This window comes from Pristiophorus japonicus, chromosome 1 (genome assembly GCF_044704955.1).
Source record: "Pristiophorus japonicus isolate sPriJap1 chromosome 1, sPriJap1.hap1, whole genome shotgun sequence".
Taxonomy (NCBI): domain Eukaryota; kingdom Metazoa; phylum Chordata; class Chondrichthyes; family Pristiophoridae; genus Pristiophorus; species Pristiophorus japonicus.
Genome location: NC_091977.1, coordinates 153,745,226 through 153,766,555, shown reverse-complemented (window position 1 = coordinate 153,766,555; position 21,330 = coordinate 153,745,226). Strand labels below are relative to the sequence as shown.

The 21,330-nt window shown below is 41.5% G+C and overlaps 1 protein-coding gene across 15 annotated transcripts in view; it reads right to left on the bottom strand.

Moving 5' to 3' along the window:
* Positions 1 to 233: 233 nt before the first annotated feature.
* Positions 234 to 21,330, bottom strand: part of pja2 (praja ring finger ubiquitin ligase 2) — a 281,791-nt gene continuing 260,694 nt past the window's right edge. For 13 of the 15 annotated variants that reach the window (XM_070884059.1, XM_070884032.1, XM_070884073.1 and 10 more), the window contains one exon: positions 16,215 to 16,936. In XM_070884059.1, coding sequence (XP_070740160.1) covers positions 16,811 to 16,936 — 126 coding nt within the window. In that variant the 3' untranslated portion in view covers positions 16,215 to 16,810. Of the gene's footprint in view, positions 2,265 to 14,918; positions 15,625 to 16,214; positions 16,937 to 21,330 lie in introns of those variants that run through there. The other 2 variants (XR_011593692.1, XR_011593691.1) reach the window with 2 other exon arrangements.

The following is a 21,330-nucleotide window of genomic DNA, read 5'->3' as shown; positions in this document are numbered from 1 at the left end:
AATTAACCCCTACTTAAGAACAAACGAGCAGCTAAAATGAGACATTTATAATAAATAAGAATTGAAAACATAAATATCTGATTAGTCAAAATCAAATCAGTAAGTTAATTGCAGATGATAAAAATATTCAATAACAATTTAACAACAAATTGCTGAGGTGTAGGAATCAGACGGCAAAATTGCATAATAACAAAAAAAATAATCAAGGAAATATCCTCAAGCAATGATGCAATGATTTGTATTATAATTGATAATAATGAAACAGGTTGCTGGGTACAGGACAAACAAATGTGTCAATAACATTTAGTAGTTCATGGCGAGCAACTAATTCCTAAATTAACAGCAATACCAATATTGTTCTCTGTTCATTTCTAGTACTAATTATTCAATCCAGGAAACAGACTGCTTAGTAACGTCCAAACAAAACACCAAAGACCCCTCAAGTACTTCATTCAGTGCCTCTAATGCATTTTTGTTCTCAGGATATATAGAGAACATAATCATCATTATTCTTCCATGATAGGCAATGAGAACAGCAAAGGATTATTATTTAACCAACGAATGGCTCAGTATGTAGAGCCAGGCCAAAGTGTACTGCAAAAATATTCAGACCAAAAGGACCTAATTTTAGTTCAGATTCTACATTAAATTGCCTGATTTCAGCTGAACAGCAATTGGGTGCTAGCTACAGCTGGCCCAAGTACCTGGTATGCCTTTTTTTAATGTTTCTGCAGCTCATTCACTTAAGTTACAACGGATGAGATAGAGAGAACTCCTGCAGAATTTCACCTTCTATATTTATAGAACTTCATCAATAAGGCACTCATCCTTCACGCAGATGCCCCAAGCCATCTCTTGCCCTGATTGTTGTACAACTTTGTGTATTGTTGAGGAATCCTCAACCTGTTCACATAATTCCTTCCTTAAGCAGTGCTGCTATTAGAAGGCTCTCAATCATCCACTAGTGTGAGATATTCCATAGTAACAAGAGGAAGATATAAACCACTACATCATTTTGAAAATAAATTTGTAAATAAAAGTTTTGCTTTTAATCTTCACAGTAGCGTCAATTATAAATGTGCTAAATCCTCAAGCTATGTATTAATGATGTAAATTTCTGCAGGGGTTCTCCTGATCTTCTATCGTGGCTTCAGCATAAGACCAGCAGAATTCCCAGGAAAACAGGGTAATGTTTATGTTATTTTTTTGGGTTCCATGGCTCTGCTGCCAAAGTTGTGGCAGACAAACCCCCATGGAAATGTTCCTTCATAGTGTATAGTGAACGAACTATGTCCAAATATTTTCATTTTTGTACAAGTTACTTGGGCACTAAGTTCATCTTTGTATGATGGCAATTCTATGAAGTTATTTCATATAACCCAAGATAAGCACTTTATAAACATTGTGAACATATTGTTATGAACAGTACCATATTACTAAACAGCACATAAAGGATAAATTATTAAACTAGAAGATATAGTTTCAGTCACTTGATTAAGCATTCTTTTATTAGTCAATTCCAGGATATCACCTCCTGGGCAGGCATCCACTTTTCATCAGTCTGGTTGGACACTCCTGCTTAATATTAGATGATGTAATATATGGTATATTACAAAGATTTTGCTCAAGACATTCCCAACAAATTGGCTGGTTATAATAAGGTGCCACCAGACCCATTCAGACACCTCCATCTCTTCCTCAGCATCACAAAATTACATTCCACAACTGACCTGGTATTTTATGCATAAGATTGTAGGTTTGCTCTGCTTAGATTTATGTGCTTTGCACCTGCTGAGTCATGAAGTATTCACACTGTAACCTTGAGCGCCACACTTTGTGAATTACAGATTTTTGTTGCTTCAAAATATCCATACCTGAACTCTATATATTAACACAAGTATTAAAAGTCCACATAGAAATTCAATGTGCATTTCTGAAGCAGAAGGGCGCAGTTTTTTCTTGCTGCATTTCCTCCTGTTGCGTTGGCACGCGTAGGAGCATAGAAAAGGAAAGGAGAAAAGTAGAGTAGATGATAATGACCATAGTGCTTTAAGAACAAGATATGAGCAATGTATTGCGATGCCAGATTGTATTTGTGCAGCTGCAACTGAAGAAAAATTAGAAGATGGATTTCATGACAAACTGTAGAGGTCGCCTTTCCTGCTACATTCATATCTCACAGTGCTTCCTCTCTATGCCTACTTAACAGTTACAAAGCTTCCTTCTCATAAGCAGTGCAAGTCTGGAGGCTGTGGGTAAATAACCTAAAAAGAAAAAAGTAAGAAGGCATAAGGCTTTATATCTTCTGAAATGCAACCCAGACAAATCTTCAAACATGAGATGGACAGAATACAAAATAAATACATTCCTATAAGACCGTAAGGGATTTGATCAAAAAACAGAGTTCCATGGATAAATTTAGAGATTTAAAGTGAACTGAAACTGAAAAGGAAGCATATAATAGAATTAGCGCTAACAATATTGAAGATAATCATAAGGAATATATAAAGTGTGGTGGGGAAGTGAAAAGGGAGTTTAGAAGAGTTAAAGGTAATAAAAGCTAGAAAATAATATAAAAAGGTAATAGTGCAAACTTTCATAAGCCTAAAAAAGTAAAATAGCTAGAAGGTATCTTAGAAATAGAGAATATAATTATGTAGGATGAAGGTATGGTACAGATATTAATCAATATTTTGCAACTATGGTGGAAGTGATGTAATAGGTGTACCAGAAGAGGATATGGAACTGTTGTTAGAGATAACAGTAATACATAAATTTGTTCTTAAAAAGAATCAGAAGAACTCAAAAGGGATAAGTACCCAAGTCCTGATGACATGAACCCATGGCTATTATTAAAGGAAGTCACCAAAGTTTTGGCAGAGGATCTGGCCACAATTTTTCAATCTTCAGTAAATATGCAAGTGTATCATGGAACTGGAGCATAATCAATGTAATACCTTTGTTCAAGAAGGGATAGGATAAATTGGGTAACCACAGACCAGTCAGTATAACATCAGTTGTGGACAAACTCAGAAGGCTCGGAATTCTGGGAATCCCACTTTGCTGGTTCAAGCTCAGCAAGCAAAACCCCTGGCTGTCTATGCCCAAAGATGCAGACGCCATCCAAATCTTGAGGATGGGGTAATCTGCATAATTTGAGATAAAATTAGTGAGCATTTAGAAATGCATAGGTTAATCAAAGAGTCAGTATTCATTTGTTACAGGAAAGTCATGTGATAAAGGGTATGGTAATTATATTTATGAGGTTGTACATTCAAATCCTAATCCTAATTAAAACTGTATAGTGTACAATGTAGCCACACCAGGATGATGACAATAGTTATGAGAAAAAAATTTGAAATAGCAGGGTTGAAACTTTCCACTTCAATGAAAAGAAAAATTGGGCAAAAGTGTATACCTCGGCCACTGCCTTTAGTTACAGCTCTGCCCAAATTGCAAGTTCTAGCGTAGAACTATTTTCACTGGAGCAGTGATGGCCCAGAGAAAATTTAATAGATTTATAAAATGATGAATGGTTTTGATGGTGGAGTCTATTTCCTCTGCTTGGAGAGTCAGTGATGAGATTTAAACTGTCACTAAAACAGTACGGTTAGGAAAGATTTCTTTATGCGGAGGGTTGCCACTAGGAATAAATTAGGCAGAGACCATTGGGAAAACTGGATAAATATTTTAAGCAAAGATATAGGACTATGGGGGAGAGCAGGGTAGTGGGATTCGATTTAGATGGCCCTGGCAAGCGCTGGCACAGACAAGCGGGCCAAATTGTCTACTTCTATGCTGTAAATTTTATGGTTCTATAGATGTGAGTAAGCTTATTTTACCTTGTCCAGGACCAGAGGACACAGTCTGTGCTTGAAGGAGATATTCAAAATTAACCTGTGGAATATTTTAGTAAGCGAGTTGTCAATCTATGGAACAGGCCCCCTCGGGAGACGGTGGAAAGAGTTAATATTGATTAATTCAAATCCAAATGAGATACATTTATTTCAGAAAATAACATTTTGGGTTACAGTATACGAGTAATTTGAGACATGGCGTGTTAAGTGTAGCATGATTGGGAGGAACAGGAGACTTTGGATCTATAATTCACAAAGTTCTTCACTAGTGGGGTTTTCCTTTTGTCGTGTCTGGGTCTGTTGTAGAGAGAGATTATTTGCTATGAGTAGTCAACAACTCCATTATCACTGTATCATGCGACTACCAGGATAGTCTTTTTTCATCTAGCAATTCCGATGTTCTTACACTCCTAACTGGATAGATTTTATGGTCGGAGTTGAAAATAATGGTTTCAGACTTTCCAATGTTTAGCTGGAAGAAGTTGTTAATCATCCAAGTACTGTACTGTCAGACAAATGGCCTGACAGTACAGAAACAACTGAGGGGTTGAGAAAAGTGGTGAAGCACAGCTGGGTGCTATCAGTGCATATATGGGGCCCAAGTTTCGGCCTCAGTTGCTCCTGATTTTTTGGAGCAACTGGTGTTGAACAGAGTATCTTAGAAATTCAAATTCTTGGCATTTAGTTTGCTCCAGTTCTAGTCAGTTAGAACAGTTTCACTTTGGAACAGAATTTTTTTTTCAAAAGGGGGCGTGTCCGGCCACTTACGCCTGTTTTCAAAGTTTCGGCAGTGGAAACTTATTCCAAACTAACTTAGAATGGAGTCAGTGAAGATTTTTGTACGCTCGAAAAAACCTTGTCTACACTTTAGAAAATCAGGTGTAGGTTACAAATCAGGCTACAAATCAGGCGGAGGGAATGGGGGGCGGGGGGTTTAAAGGGAAATTTACAAACATTAAACACTTCAGTTTTACAAATAAAGAGCCATCATCAATAATAAATGATAAAAACATCAATAAATCAACCAATAAATCAATCAAAAAAAATTAATAAGAAATCATTTAAAAAAAATATCAATAAATAAAACATTTTCTACTTACCGACTGCAGCACCGGGAGCCCTCCAACAGCGTGCTGGGATGCCCCCCCCCCCGCCCCCAAGTGTGTCTCTGTCAGTGTCTCTATCTCTCTGTCTGTCTGTCTGTGTGTGTCTCTCACTCTCTGTCTGTCAGTGTCTGTGTTTCTGACAGGGAGGGGAGGGAGAGGAGGGGGGGTAGAGGGAGAGAGGGAGGGGCAGGGGGAGGGGAAGGGGGAGAAGGAGAAGGGGAAGGAGGGGAGAGGAGAAGGGGAAAGGGGGGGAGAAGAGAAGGGGGAGAAGGGGAAGGAGAAGGTGGGGGAAAGGAGAAGGGGGAAAGGAGAAGGGGGAAAAGGAGAAGGGGGGAGAGAAGGGGAAGGAGAGGGTGGGGGAAAGGAGAAGGGGGGAAAGGAGAAGGGGGCAAAGGAGAAGGGGGGAAGGAAAAGGGGGGAAAGGAGAAGGGGGAGGGAGGCTGATCGGGCCGGGCCCAGCCGGGCCCAAAACTTCGGGCAGGGCCCGTCCCCAGCACCAGATTTACAGGTAGGTGGCGTTGGGTCGGGTCGGGTCCGGGGTCCGGGGTCGGGTCGGGGGGAGCGCGGGTCGGGTTGGGGGGGGGAGGGAGGTCGGGTTTGGGGGGGGGGGAGGGGGGAGGGAGGGAGCACGGGTCGGTTCGGTTCGTGTCGGGGGTGGGGGGAGGGAGGTCAGGTTGAGTCGGGTCCGGTCCGGGGTGGGGGTTCGGGAGCGCGGGTCGGGTCGGGGGGTTGGGGGGGAGGGAGGGAGGGAGAGGGAGGTCAGGTCGGTGGGGGGGGGGGGGGGAGCGCGTGTCGGTGTCGGGGACGGGTCCGGTCCAGGGGGGTCGGGGGGGGAAGCAGGAGTCGGGTCGGTGTCGGGAGGAAGCAGGAGCTGGGCGTGGGAGGCAGCCTTATGCACGCAGCCCCAGTGAGGCCATTCGGCCAAGGCTAGGGGCTGCGTGCTTCGGGGCCCTCCCACAGAGTTTTGTGCGCCTGGAGCTACTGCACATGCGCGCCCACTGTAACGCGTATGTGCAGAGGTCCCGGCACTGTTTTCAGCGCAGGGACCTGGCTCCGCCCCCTACAGCTTGTGCTGCGCCGCGCCCAGCTCCAGAGGACCAGCAGGGAGCCGGAAAATCTAAGTTTTTTTTAGGCGCACTTTGTGGCGCGAAAAACGGGCATCCAGGTCGGGGCTGCGCCGTTCTAGGCGCGGCCCGAAACTTGGGCCCATGGAAACTAACCACATATCTGTGGATGATGTTGCCATACAGATGAGGAAGAAGGTGCCGAGAATGGATTCTTGGAGGACTGTTGAGGTCATAAAGTAGGTGTGGGATGAGAAGTCATTAGTAGAATTCCTCTGGTTATAACCAGGTAAGTAAATGTGGAATCGAGTAAGGGCAGTCCCAACAAGCTGGGCAAAAGAGGAAAGGGGCAGTGTGAAATATACAAGGCCATAAAAAAGCAAATTTGGCTTTTCATCTGGAGGCATAGAATACAAAAGCAAGGCAGTAATATTGAACTTGTACTAGTTAAGCCACAGTTGCCAGTGATGAGGGGTTGCAGTTATTAACGGGCCAAGTTTCCACAGGAGTTGCTCCTATTTTTTTGGAGCAATTAGTTTTTTTTGGAGTATCTTAAAAATTTGCAAGTCTCCACATTTAGTTTGCTCCAGTTTCAGTGAGTTAGTTCAGTTTCTTTTTAGTTCAATTTTTTTTTCAAAAGGGGGCGTTACCAGCCACTTACGCCTGTTTTGCCCATTTAAGCCACTTTAGACAGCCAATAGTTACTCCAATCTAACTTAGGCCAGCGTATGTGTCCACTTTTGTACGCTCAGAAAAACCGCTCAGGCGCAGGTAGCCAAAGATGGGGCGGGAGGGTGGGGGAGTTATAGGATTTTCCAAAGCACTAAACACCTTCACAACAACATTAAAGAAGCATAAATACATAAATACATTTAAAGCACTAAGCACTAAACAAAGCACAAAAAGTAATGAGCAACTAATTAACAAATAAAAAATAGAAGGAACCCGGCACCTATAGCACCAAGACCAAAGTAATAATCAATGGGAGGACACAACAAGAACAAGAACACTGCCCAGGTCCCATCCTACTCATGTCTTGACCCAACCTCTCTGCTTTCCTGCTAACCCTGCCCCCACCCCCCCGAACATCTCTGAGACAGTCCCAAGGAACACTCGATGGCCTCAGTCATCGTCCTCCTTGATGGTCACTTTTGCCAGCTCCTTCTCCCTTTCTTGTTTGGCTTTCTATTCCCGGGATCTCCTATCCCCAATGACGGACATTGCCATCTGTTCTCTCGCAGGTCACGACGGGGAGCCCATTCGGCCAGGGCTAGGGGCGGCGTGCTTCTGGCCCCTCCCACATAGCCTGCAGCACACGCACACAAAATCTGGGGGCAAGGAGCTACTGCACATGCGTGCACACTCTAGCATGCATGTGCAGAGGTCCCAGCACTGTTTTCAGCACCGGGACCTGGCTCCGCCCCCCCCCCCCCCCCCCCCCACTCCGGCTGGTTCTGCTGCGCTCCGCTGAGTCTGAAGGGGAGGCCTGATGAGCGAGGAGAATTCCATGGTAAGGATTAGGCACGCTTTTTGTTCCAGAAAGTCGGCAGACCTCACGGGGGTGCGCTGTTCTAAGGGTCGATGGAAACTTGGCCCCTTAGACTTGAGATGTTTGGCCTTTATCACTGGAGTTGAGAAGAATAAGAAGTGAAACGCTAATGCTGCCTAACTTCCTGAGTGTTTCCGATTTCCAACATTTTGCTTTTTGTTCAAAGATTGCATTTTTATAGGGCCTTTAACATCACAAGGTGATTCACTGGAGCATTATCAAACAAAATATGACACCGAGCCACGTAAGGAGATATTAGGACAGATGACCAAAAGCTTGGTTAAAGAGTTTGGTTTTAAGGAACATCTTAAAGGAGGAAAGAGAGGTACAGAGGCGGAGAGGTTTGGGGAGGGAATTCCAGAGCTTAGAGCCTTGGCAGCTGAAGGCACGACCACCAATGGTGCAGTATTTAAAATCAGGGATGCTCAAGGGACCAGAATTAGAGGAGCACAGATATCTTGGCTGGGCGAGAGCAGGGGCTGGTGGGTGCTGTGAGGCTGAAGGAGGTTACAGAGATAGGGAGGGTTGAGGCCATGGAAAGATTTGAAAACAAGGATGAGAATTTTAAAATAGAGGTGTTGCTTAACCGGGAGCCAATGTAGGTTAGCTGGCACGGGGATGAACGGGACTTGGTGGGAGTCTTGGATGACCTTAAGTTTACATAGGGGAGAATGTGGGAGGCCAGCCTGGAGTGCATTGGAATAGTTAAGTCTAGAGGTAACAAAGGCATGGATGAGGGTTTCAGCAGCAGATGAGCTGAGGCAGGGGAGGAGTTGGGCGATATTATGGAGGTGGAAATAGGCAGTCTTAGTTTTGGCGTGGATGTGGACCAAGCTCATTTCAGGATCAAATATGACACCAAAGTTGCGAATAGTCTGATTCAGCCCCAGACTGCTGCTATTATAACTAAAGCCCAGTCAGCCTAACATTGGTGATGGGAAAGTTATTAGAAACCATTATCAAGGACAAAATAAATGTTCACATGGAAAAGCACGGGCTAATCAAGGAGAGTCAGCATGGATTTGTTAAAGGCAAAGCATGTCAGTCTAACTTGATTGAATTCTTTGATGAGGTAACAGAGAAGGTTGATCACGGTAGTGCAGTAGATGCATATATATGGACTTTCGGAAGCCATTCGACAAAGTGCCACACAGGCTTGTTAAAAAGATGGAAGCCCATGGGTGGAATTAAGGGAAAGAGGCAGTATGGAAATGGAACTGGCTCAGTGACAGGAAGCAGAGGGTGGTGGTGGATGGATGTTTTTCAGACTGGAAGGTGGTTTGCAGTGATGTTCCCAAAGAACACAAGAAATAGGAGCAGGGGTAGGCTATTTGACCCCTCGAGCCTGCTCTGTCATTTAATAAGATCATGGCTGATCTGATCATGGACTCAGTTCCAATTCCCTGCCTGCTCCCCATAACCCTTTATTCCCCTATCGCTCAAAAATGTGTCTATCTCTGCCTAAATATATTCAATGACCCAGCCTCCACAGCTCTCTGGGGTAGAGAATTCCAGAGTTACAACCCTCTGAGAAGAAATTTCTCCTCACCTCAGTTTTAAATGGGTGGGCCCTTATTCTGAGACTATGCCCCCTACTTTTAGTTTCCCCTATGAGTGGAAATATCCTCTCTGCATCCATCATGTCCAGCCCTTTCATTATCTTATATGTTTCGATAAGATCACCTCTCATTCTTCTGAACTCCAATGAGTATAGACCCAACCTACTTAACCTTTCCTCATAAGTCAACCCCCTCATCTCCGGAATCAACCTAGTGAACCTTCTCTGAACAGCCTCCAATGCAATTATATCCTTTCTTAAATACGGAGACCAAAACTGCACGCAGTACTCCAGGTTTGGCCTCACCAATACCCTGTACAGTTGTGACAGGACTTCTCTGCTTATATACTCTATCCCCTTTGCAATAAAGACCAACATTCCATTTGCCTTCCCGATTACTTGCTGTACCTGCATACTAACTTTTATGTTTCATGCACAAGGACCCCCACGTCCCTCTATACTGAAGCACTTAGCAATTTTTTTCCATTTAAATTATAATTTGCTTTTCTATTTTTTCTGCCAAAGTGGATAACCTCACATTTTCCCACATTATACTCAATCTGCCAATTTTTTGCCCACTCACTTAGCCTGTCTATATCCCTTTGCAGAATTTGTGTCCTCCTCACAATTTGCTTTCCCACCCGTCTTTGTACCATCAGCAAACTTGACTACATTACACTCTGTCTCTTCATCCAAGTCATTAATATAGATTGTAAATAGTTGAGGACCCAGCATCGATTATTGTGGTAGCCCACTAGTTAGTTTGCCAACTGGAAAATTACCCGTTTATCCCGACTCTCTGTTTTCTGTTAGTTAGCCAACCTCAATCCATGCTAATATATTACCCCCAACCCCATGAACTTATGCAGTAACCGTTTATGTAGCACCTTATCGAAGGCCTTCTGGAAATCCAAATACACCACATCCACTGGTTCTCCCTTATCCACCCTGCTTGTTACATCCTCAAAGAACTCCAGCAAATTAGTCAAACATGATTTCCCTTTCATAAAACCATGTTGACTCTTCTTGACTGCATTATGCTTTTCCAAATGTCCCGCTACTGCTTCCTTAATAATGGACTCCAGCATTTTCCCAACGCCAGATGTTAGACTAACCGGTCTATAGTTTCCTGCTTTCTGTCTGCCTCCTTTTTTAAATAGGGGTGTTACATTTGCAGTTTTCCAATCCGCTGGGACTGCCCCAGAATCCAGGGAATTTTGGTAGATTACAACCAATGCATCCACTATCTCTGTAGCCACTTCTTTTAAGACCCTAGGATGCAAGCCATCAGGTCCAGGGGACATGTCCGCTTTTAGTCCCATATTTTACCGCATATTGCTTCTTTAGTGATAGTGATTGTATTAAGTTCTTCCCTCCCAATAGCCCCTTGATCATCCACTATTGGGATGTTTTTAGTGTCTTCTAGTGTGAAGACCGATACAAAATATTTGTTCAAAGTCTCTGCCATTTCCCTGTTCCCCATTAATTCCCCAGTCTCATCCTCTAGGGGACCAACATTTACTTTAGCCACTCTTTTCCTTTTTATGTACCTGTAGAAACTCTTACTATCTGTTTATATTTCATGCTAGTTTACTTTCATAATCTATTTTTCTTCTTATTTTTTTTAGTTGTTCTTTGCTGGCTTTTAAAAGTTTCCCAATCATCTTGCCTCCCACCAGTCTTGGCCACATTGTATACCCTTGTTTTCAATTTGATACCACCCCTTATTTGCTTAGTTAGCCATGGATGGTTATCCCTTCTCTTACAGCCTTTCCTTCTCATTGGGATGTATTTTTGTTGAAAGTTATGAAATATCTCCTTAAATGTCTGCCACTGCTCATCAACCGTCCCACTCTGTAATCTATTTTCCCAGTCCACTTTAGCCAACTCTGCCTTCATACCTTTGTAGTCTCCTTTATTTAAGGTTAGGACACTGGTTAGTGATCCAACTTTCTCACCCTCCAACTGAATTTGAAATTCAGGTTATGGTCACTCATTCCTTGAGGAGCCTTTACTAGGAGATTGTTTATTAATCTTGTCTCATTGCACAGTACAAGATTTAAGATAGCCTGCTCCTTGGTTGGTTCCGCAACATATTGTTCAATGAAACTATCCCGGATACACTTTATGAACTCTTCCTCAAGGCTACCCTGGCCAATTTGCTTTGTCCAATCAGTGAAGGTTAAAATCAACTGATTATTGCCATCATGTTTTACAAGCCTCCATTATTTCTTGATTTATACTCTGTCCAACAGTGTAGCTACTGTTAGGGGGCCTATAGACTACGCCCACCAGCAACTTTTCCCCCTTCTTATTCCTTATTTCCACCTAAACCGATTCTGAGCCAATATCGTTTCTCACTAACACACTGATCTCATCCTTTATTAACAGAGCTACCCCACCTCCTTTTCCTTTCTGTCTGTCCTTCCGAATTGTGAAGTACCCCTGAATATTTAGTTCCCAGCCTTGGTCGTCTTGCAATCATGTCTGTCAGTTTTGACTTAGACTCGGGTGTATGAAGCAGCATTATAAAGTTACGAAGTATACTGAACTTGGTAATGTAGTAGAGTTGTAGACTTCAGAATGACAGACTGGATGGTTAAATGGGCTGAAGCATGGCAGATGGAGATCAATGTGGAGAAGTGTGAAGTGATGCACTTTGGGAGGACTAATATGGAAAGCCAGTATACTATAAATGGCACAATTCTGAAGTGTACATGAGCAGAGGGACCTTAGTGTCCATATACACAAACCCTTAAAAGGTGGCAGAGGAAGTTGATAAGGTGGTTAAAAAACCATATGGTTTACTTAAGTTTATAAATACTTTTTTTATTTTATACCTCTAAAGAGATAATGTCAGAACTTTATAAATCATTGGTTTGGCCTTCATTGTTTAAACAGAATTCTTAAGTTCTAAAATGGTTAGATAGTTGCTTGAAAAATGAATATTGAAGAGTATGAAGAAGATGGAGAGTGTGATTAGATATGTGGATCAGGTGGAGAAAAAGACCATTGCAGACTTGGGCCAGATGAGGTGTTTCTCTGCAAGTTATAGAATGCTTTACAGCTAAAGCAATGAGAAAATATATATCCTTAGACCTATGGCTGCTAGCCAATTCCCAGATATATCATTTGATAATGTTTGGGAGTGATTTCTTTCAGTATTTCCAGATTGGTCATTTTCTTTTCAGACTGGGGATCCTTGGTAAATGACTCAATAAGTCATGTTTTACTGATTCAATGTGTGAGAACAGGCTAGTTTCTTACCTAAAATAAATATTGCATTCTATGGGCCCTGAGCTAATTCATCTTTGCAAGGTATGAAGAAACTGAACTGTGAGATTACAGATGTGGTGCATAAGTTGTCAATTGTTTCCAAAGGTGTCCAGTAACAGTCAATTGAAAATTTTATTTTGTTTGCACTGCTGGTATCCCAAGATACGGAACTGGAAAGGAGTTGGTGAGGTTGGCACTTTTAATTATATTAACTGGAGCAATCAGGACCATTAAAGGTTTAGCATTTGAGGCTAATTCACATAACTGTGGATTGCCATCCTTCTTCCATTTATGGACGGTCACTATATTCTAGCTATATTACACCACTCAGCTCTGGAGTATAACAGAGACAACAACTTTCATTTATACAGCATCTAACATAGAAAATGTCTCGCCGCTCTTTCCAGATAGGTGCAAGATTTATTTTTAAAAGGAGGGACGAGAGAGGTTTACAGTCAGACCCAGGTGGCAGAAGCCTCTGCTACCAGTTCCACTTGCAGACTACATTCACAATTCCTCAAGACCCTTCTTTACTTCAACCACCATTGCTTCCCAGAGCTGCCATGTAGATGCAGCAAAGGATCCAAGGTTCCATTGTACTCCTCCCCCTCCATGTCGGGCCCGTTGAAGGCTTCAGTCTTAGCCTTGCTGCCACCTTCGGGATGTTTCTGCCCCTTTAAAGTCCCTCACCACCTCTTCTGCTATAGCACTTTCAACCCTTGCACTGGAAAACTCTCAACAATGGGAATTGCACAGGATTCAGGAAACTAAATCAAGGTTGGGTAGATCCGGAGAAGCAGGCGGAAGTCCAATCTCGCTGAAATTTGTCCCAAATTGACTTTTCTTCTAGTCTACTTGAAATAAATCTGATCCTAGATTACAATGCACTGAAAATTTAAATTTTCCTGGTGTGTACTTACACACAAGTAAATATCTTACATGACACCTTTGTGACTGTGACAAAAGGTAAGCTATCCCTCCTCGTCCTGCCTGCAGCCTTTGACACGGTTGACCACTCCATCCTCCTCCAACGCCTCACCACCATTGTCCAGCTGGGTGGGACTGCAATCGCCTGGTTTCATTCTTACCTATCTAACCGTAGCCAGAAAATCACCTGTAACAGCTTCTCTTCCCACTCCTGCATCATTACCTCTGGTGTTCCCCAAGGGTCTATCCTTGGCCCCCTCCTATTTCTCATCTATATGCTACCCCTTAGCGACATCATCTGAAAACACAGCATCAGTTTCCACATGTACGCTGACGACACCAGTTCTATCTCACCACCATTTCTCTTAACCCCTCCACAGTCTCTAATTTATCAGACTGCTTGTCCGACATCCAGTACTGGATGAGCAGAAATTTTCTCCAATTATATATTGGGAAGACCGAAGCCATTGTCTTTGGTCCCCTCCACAAACTATGTTCCCTAACCACTGACTCCATCCCTCTCCCTAGTATCTGTCTGTAGCTGAACCAGACTGTTCTCAACCAAGGTGTCATATTTGACCCTGAAATGAGCTTCTGGCCACATATCTGCAGCATAACTAAAACCGGCTATTTGCACCTCCGTAACATTGCCTGTCTCCACCCCTGCCTCAGTTCATCTGCTCCTCAGACCTTCATGCATGCCTTTTTTTACTTCTAGACTTGACTAGAACTTCCTCCCTAAACCTCTCCACCTTTCTTTCCTCCTTAAAACCTACCTCTTTGAACAAACTTTTGGTCATCTGCTATAATTTTGTATGTGGCTCGGTGTCAAATTTATTTATTTTTTGTCTCAACACTCCTGTGAAGCACCTTGAGACGTTTTACTACGTTAAAGGCACTATATAAATACAAGTTGTTGTTGTATGACTCAAAGAGAGAGAGAGGATGCAGCACAGAACCCAGCGAGTGCGACTGAGAATCAGTGCGATATTTTAAAGTGACACAATGTTTCAGTGATTTGCTACTTTGAAAGGAAAAGGACTTCCCTAATCGTATGTGGATTAATGAATTAGGGAGAATTTATGGGGTAGGTATTCAGAGTTCTTTTCCATCGCTAAGTATCTTAAAATTGTAGGGTGCCGTTTGTGATTTTCCGATACATGCTGATAATGGGTATTGGAAATTGTACTCATGTTTGTACTATTATTTTCTTACAACCTGTACTCACTTTTGAGCTCAAGTCACCAATCTCCAATAAAATACATCTAGTTGGACAGCTAGAACTAAAGGCAAGTTTTTCTCAATTTTAATTACAATCATTACCAAAATTTGAAACAAAATACCAGCTGCAGGATTGAATTTATTTTAAAGCATTATTTAGCCTATGCATGAACTCTTATTTTCCAATTCTTCTCAGTATACAAATACTGTAGCAATCTTTCTATATTTGGAGACTTTCAATACGAGGATGAATCAAATCAAGAGATATGGTGACATTGGTTCAGAAAATATGGTGCTTTTCTTACGCAACTATACTGGTCTTTGTTTAAATCTAAGCATACCAGGAGATGCACAAATAAAAAAAGTTTAAAGGTCTTTATTTCTTGCGTTTCTAGTGTGAACTAGAATAAGTGTTCCCTTATTAACATACAGACACAAATAAACTTGTGAATTTTGTAGTAAAATTAATTTTTATAATTCTGAGGGCAAGGGGAAGGGGCAAAATGAACAGGAAAACATCACGCTACTTGGTCTCGTTCAGTGATGAAATGGTTGTGAACAATCTAGAGAACAGGAGTTCAAATCCTCCCATGGCAGTTTGAGAGTTTAAATGCAGTTTTAAAAAATCTGGAAATAAAAAGCTGGTATCAGTAAGAGACCGTGAAGCTGTTGGATTGTCGTAAAAATGCAACTGGTGCACAAATATTCTTTAAGGAAAGAAATATGCCGTCCTTACCTGGTCTGGCACATATGTGACTCTAGTCCCACACCAAGGTAGTTAACTCAATTGTCCTCTGAAGTGACTTAGCAAGCTGCTCAGTTCAGGACAACTAGGAATGAGCATTAAGTGCCAGCATCGGCAGTGATGGCCACATCCAGAGAATGAATGAAAAAAAATTCAACTGTCGATTCTTTTTCCATAAATACTAAACTTCAAAGATGTTCAATAAAATACATTGTTAGACTTGTTCCCTTTTGACTTTTTGTAAATGACACTAGCTGCCCAACACACAAACTGCACAATTTCCATCACTGTACAAATCCTCTTCGTGACACTTCTGACAACCTGTATAATTAGATGTAAATAATGTGATATAATTAGATCAAAATAAAGTAGGTATTTAAAAGTCACTCATTTCAAATAGGTTTCTGTGAATAATATACATTATTTAAAAAAATATGAAAATGTCAACATATGTCTATAAAAAGCCAGTCGTCAATATTTCCTAAAGAAATAGTCCAACATAATATTTCTGCTTTTTGGAAATTAGATTCCAGCAATCAGTCACTGCACAGATTTATCTGAAGATACACAGTTAAAACAAAAGTTTATAAACCAAGCTTTTTAGTTGAGCTACCAAGTAAGCAGCTTCACTGTATGCAATTCTGATCAGTAACTTCACTATAATTCAACACTACCAAATCCAGTGATGTGCATTATGAGATCATGTGGCAGTGGTCTCGCATATAGAACATGGAAGAGAATTCAAAGGATTCTTAATTTTTAAAAAAACATCAAATATTAGTGCTATATAACTATCCAATACAAAATCTTAAAAAAATGTTCCAGTTTAAATTTGAGAATATTTCTTTCCTCAGGGTTTTGAATTCAGAATAAAATTTAATTTCATTTAAACAGTATGACAGAGTTTGCAATTTTAATAATGCAGTTTATTGGAGGTGAAACAAATCTCAATACTGTTGTAATATCAGATGATGTCTTCGCTTATGGTCACTGTGCTGGTCACATTGAAAGAAACTAAACTTTTTTTATCCCATGGAATTAAGACAACTTCCTCACGCTCCATCACCCTATGTAAATGCAGTGTGTTACTGCATTAGACAAAACAAAAAATCTTAGAATTAACTTCCAAAATAAAACTTAATACATTTGTGCCCTAAACTCTCTGTGCAAGTACTGATGTCAGCATCAAAATTCACGATATATTTTTTTAAAAACCAAAATGCATATTTAGAATTTCATTTAAACAGAAAAATAAATCAAACACATCATAAGTCCCCCCAAATATTAACAGCAAAAGGTCTAATTTTCTGTCACAAAAATACAACCATTAATGAAGTTTTTACATATAATTATAATGCAGAATTAAACATCTCACCAGTAGTAAGACAGTTTTGTTAGCCTTTAACAAAATAAGCCTACAAGCAAAATCACAAACATATTTTTCATACTTTCTGCCCCTATTTAAATAGTGCAGTTCCTTTTCACATTCATTGGGCAAACTTTGGCTTCATCGGATTGCTGGACCATCACGGGTAGAAGGAGGGGTCCCTGGTTCTGATAAGAACGCAGTAGTAGCAGCAGCTTCTGGAAGTGTCGACGTAAGAATGTGGCGACATACAGGACATGTCCCAGACTGAAAAATGAAGAAGTAATCAGTCAGCAAAGCCAATTCTAGCAAAGCTAATAGCAAAGCTATTCCTCTCTTCTACTCTTTCCACACAATTTCCAGTCAGGACTGTTGACTGGAGAACATTTATGTCAGCACTGAAGAAGAAAAAGACAAGCCCCTAGAATTTGAACTTTTGTCATTTCTACAGTAGTGGTGCTCTGAAGTTATTAGAAATTCTTGTGGCTTGTACTATGTGAATACTGTAAATTGAAATAATCCACACAGAAATTTAACAGACAATTCTATGAATGCACATTGTCAATGGAGAACCGTGTTACGGGCAATGTGTCTGGCTGGCAAGCTTCCCCATTGGTAATTGGCATTTGTACAATCAGCCCTGAAATTCTTGAAAGTGGATGGCTATTTCCTTAACATGAATATTTAAAGAAATACCAATGGAATTCCAATGTGCTTTGCCAAGAATTGTGGGGAGGTGAAGACAGGTAAAAAGATTTGAAGACCAGTTATTCCAGACTACTCTTAAGTACCACTTAATAGCCAACTATAAACAAACATTGTTGGCAGTATCCAGTCTCACTTCTCTGCCAAGAATTAAAATATTAAATTAACTGCAGTCCTTTTTTTTTTAAAAAAAAAGATTAATCTTTCATATACAAATATGAATTGCAGTCATTGCATATTGGAAGAAGGAGCATACCTAGGGAGATTGCCCCTCAAGAAATTTTCATTGTCATTACTACCTTGGTAATGTCTCCCCTACTCTGTTGCATACAAGTTCCAACTCTAATACCAGAGTATTTAAGACCTCAAGCATAACAGTAAGTACTTTCATACCCACAGCAGAATCAATTTTTTTCAATACACCGTAAAACGTAGCAATAAAATCATTGAGTGCATTTTCTAGCCAGTTATAGCAAGGTCTTCGGCTCTGTTCATTGAAATAATAGTTGGTAAGTGTGTTGGGAATAGTTGGTAAGCTGTTAGATTTCAAAATTTTATGACCATTTTTCCACTATAAGGATTTGGAGAGAGTTACCATTAATATAATAGAAAATGCTGGAAACATTCAGCAAGTCAGGCAAGCATCTGTTTCAGATTTCGAGCATCCATAGTATTTTGCTTTTGTTTTAGTGATTAATTCACTGCCCTCCACAGATGCTGCCTGACTTGCTGAGTGTTACCAGCATATTGTTTTTATTTCAGATTTCCAGCATCCACAATATTTTGCTTTAGAGTTACTATTAACGTTGGATAAAGCAAGGCATAGTCACACAAGTTAAGAAAAAAGGGCACCTAGGTGAAAGACTGTTAATATGCTAGTGAAGCTGTTTTCCCAAAGACTGCAAACAATAGCAATTTAAGTGTTTATCTCTATAAATCACTAAGTGTCTCACACTCATGGTATTGGGAAGTCGCTTATCCTGATCATTTGACAGGGGCCTGGTAGGACTCCCTTCCAGTACTCAATAGAGGGACATTTTTTTTTAAATAAAAAGAGAGTAACACACAGGTACAGTCAGTTAGGTCCAGCAAAGACAGAAAAAGCTATGAAGGCAGTCAGGTGTTTTTTGAAAAAACAGCAAACTGTGTGAGGCAGCAAGGCCCAGCGAGATGTTTACAACACAGAAGACTAGTTAGAAATTATTTTAAATCAAGCCAGATGACTCATTGATGTGGAGAAGCATTCATAGAAACATAGAAAATAGGTGCAGGAGGAGGCCATTCGGCCCTTCGAGCCTGCACCACCATTCAATAAGATCATGGCTGATCATTCCCTCAGTACCCCGTTCCTGCTTTCTCTCCATACTCCTGGATCCCCTTAGCCGTAAGGGCCATATCTAACTCCCTCTTGAATACATCCAATGAACTGGCATCAACAACTCTCTGCGGCAGGGAATTCCACAGGTTAACAACTCTGTGAAGAAGTTTCTCCTAATCAGTCCTAAATGGCCTACCCCTTAGCCTACGACTATGTCCCCTGGTTCTGGACTTCCCCAACATCGGGAACATTCTACCCGCATCTAATCTGTTCCGTCCCGTCAGAATCTTATATGTTTCTATGATATCCCCTCTCATCTTTCTAAACTCCAATGTATAAAGGCCCAGTTTATCCAGTCTCTCCTCATATATGTCAGTCCTGTCATCCCGGGAATCAGTCTGGTGAACCTTCGCTGCACTCCCTCAATAGCAAGAACGTCCTTCCTCAGATTAGGAGACCAAAACTGAACACGATATTCCAGGTGAGGCCTCACCAAGGCCCTGTACAAGTGCAGTAAGACCTCCCTGCTCCTATACTCAAATCCCCTAGCTATGAAGGCCAACATACCATTTGCCTTCTTCACTGCCTGCTGTACCTGTATGCCAACTTTCAATGACTGATGAACCATGACACCCAGGTCTCATTGCACCTCCCCTTTTTCTAATCTGCCGCCATTCAGATAATATTCTGTCTTCGCGTTTTTCCCCCCCAAAGTGGATAACCTCACATTTATTCCACATTATACTACATCTGCCATGCATTTGCCCACTCACCTAACCTGTCCAAGTCACCCTGCAGCCTCCTAGCGTCCCCATCACAGCTCACACCACCACCCAGTTTAGTATCATCTGCAAACTTGGAGATATTACATTCAATTCCTTCGTCCAAATCATTGATGTATATTGTAAAGAGCTGGGGTCCCAGCACTGAGCCCTGCGGCACTCCACTAGTCACTGCCTGCTATTCTGAAAAGGATCTGTTTATCCAGACTCTCTGCTTCCTGTCTGCCAACCAGTTCTCTATCCACGTCAGTATATTACCCCCAATACCATGTGCTTTGATTTTGCACACCAGTCTCGTGTGGGACCTTGTCAAAAGCCTTTTGAAAGTCCAAAAACAGCACATCCACTGGTTTTCCCTACGAGTTACATCCTCAAAAAATTCCAGAAAATTTGTCAAGCATGATTTCCCCTTCATAAATCCATGCTGACTTGGACCGATCCGGTCACTGCTTTCCAAATGCGCTGCCATTTCATCCTTAATAATTGATTCCAACATTTTCCCCATTACTAATGTCAGGCTAACCGGACTATAATTACCTGCTCTCTCTCTCCCTCCCTTTTTAAAAAGTGGTGTTACATTTCCTATGGAGGGTAGCTACTGATCCAGAGTCGATAGACTGTTGGAAAATGATCACCAATGCATCCACTATTTCTAGGGCCACTTCCTTAAGTACTCTGGCATGCAGACTATCAAGCCCCGGGGGTTTATCAGCCTTCAATCCCATCAATTTCCTGAACACAATTTCCCGCCTAATAAGGATATCCTTCAGTTCCTCCTTCTCACTCGACTCTCAGTCCCCTAGTACTTCCGGAAGGTTATTTGTGTCTTCCTTCGTGAAGACAGAATCAAAGTATTTGTTCAATTGGTCTGCCATTTCTTTGTTCCCCATTATTCACCTGAATCCGACTGCAAGGGACCTACGTTTGTCTTCGCTAATCTTTTTCTCTTCACATATCTATAGAAGCTTTTGCAGTCAGTCTTTATGTTCCTGGCAAGCTTCTTCTCATATTCTATTTTCCCTCTCTTAATTAAACCCTTTGTCCTCCTCTGCTGAATTCCCAGTCCTCGGGTTTGTTGCTTATTCTGGCCAATTTATTTGCCTCATCCTTGGATTTAACACTATCCTTAATTTCCCTCGTTAGCCACGATTGAGCCACCTTCTCTGCTTGGAGTAAAAATAAAACAGGGATGTACAATTGCTGAAGTTCATCCATGTGATCTTTAAATATTTGCCATTGCCTATCCACCGTCAACCCTTTAATTAATATTTGCCAGTCTATTCTAGCCAATTCATACCTCAAACCATTGAAGTCATCTTTCTTTAAGTTCAGGACCCTAGTTTCTGAACTAACTGTGTCACTCTCCATCCTAATAAAGAATTCTACCATGTTATGGTCACTCTTCCCCAAGGGGTCTCGCACAACAAGATTGCTAATTAGTCCTTTCTCATTACACATCACCCAGTCTAGGATGGCCAGCTCCCTAGTTGGTTCCGTGACATATTGGTCGAGAAAACCATCCCTAATACACTCCAGGAAATCCTCCTCCACCGCATAGCTACCAGTTTGGTTAGCCCAATCAATATGTAGATTAAAGTCCCCCATGATAACTACTGTACCTTTATTGCATGCATCCCTAATTTCTTGTTTGACGCTGTCCCCAACCTTACTACTACTGTTTGGTGGTCTGTACACAACTCCCACTAGCGTTTTCTGCCCCTTGGTATTCCGTAGCTCCACCCATACCGATTCCACATCATCCAAGCTACTGCATTAATTTCCTCTTTAACCAGCAATGCCACCCCGCCTCCTTTTCCTTTCTGTCTATCCTTCCAAAATGTTGAATATCCCTGGAT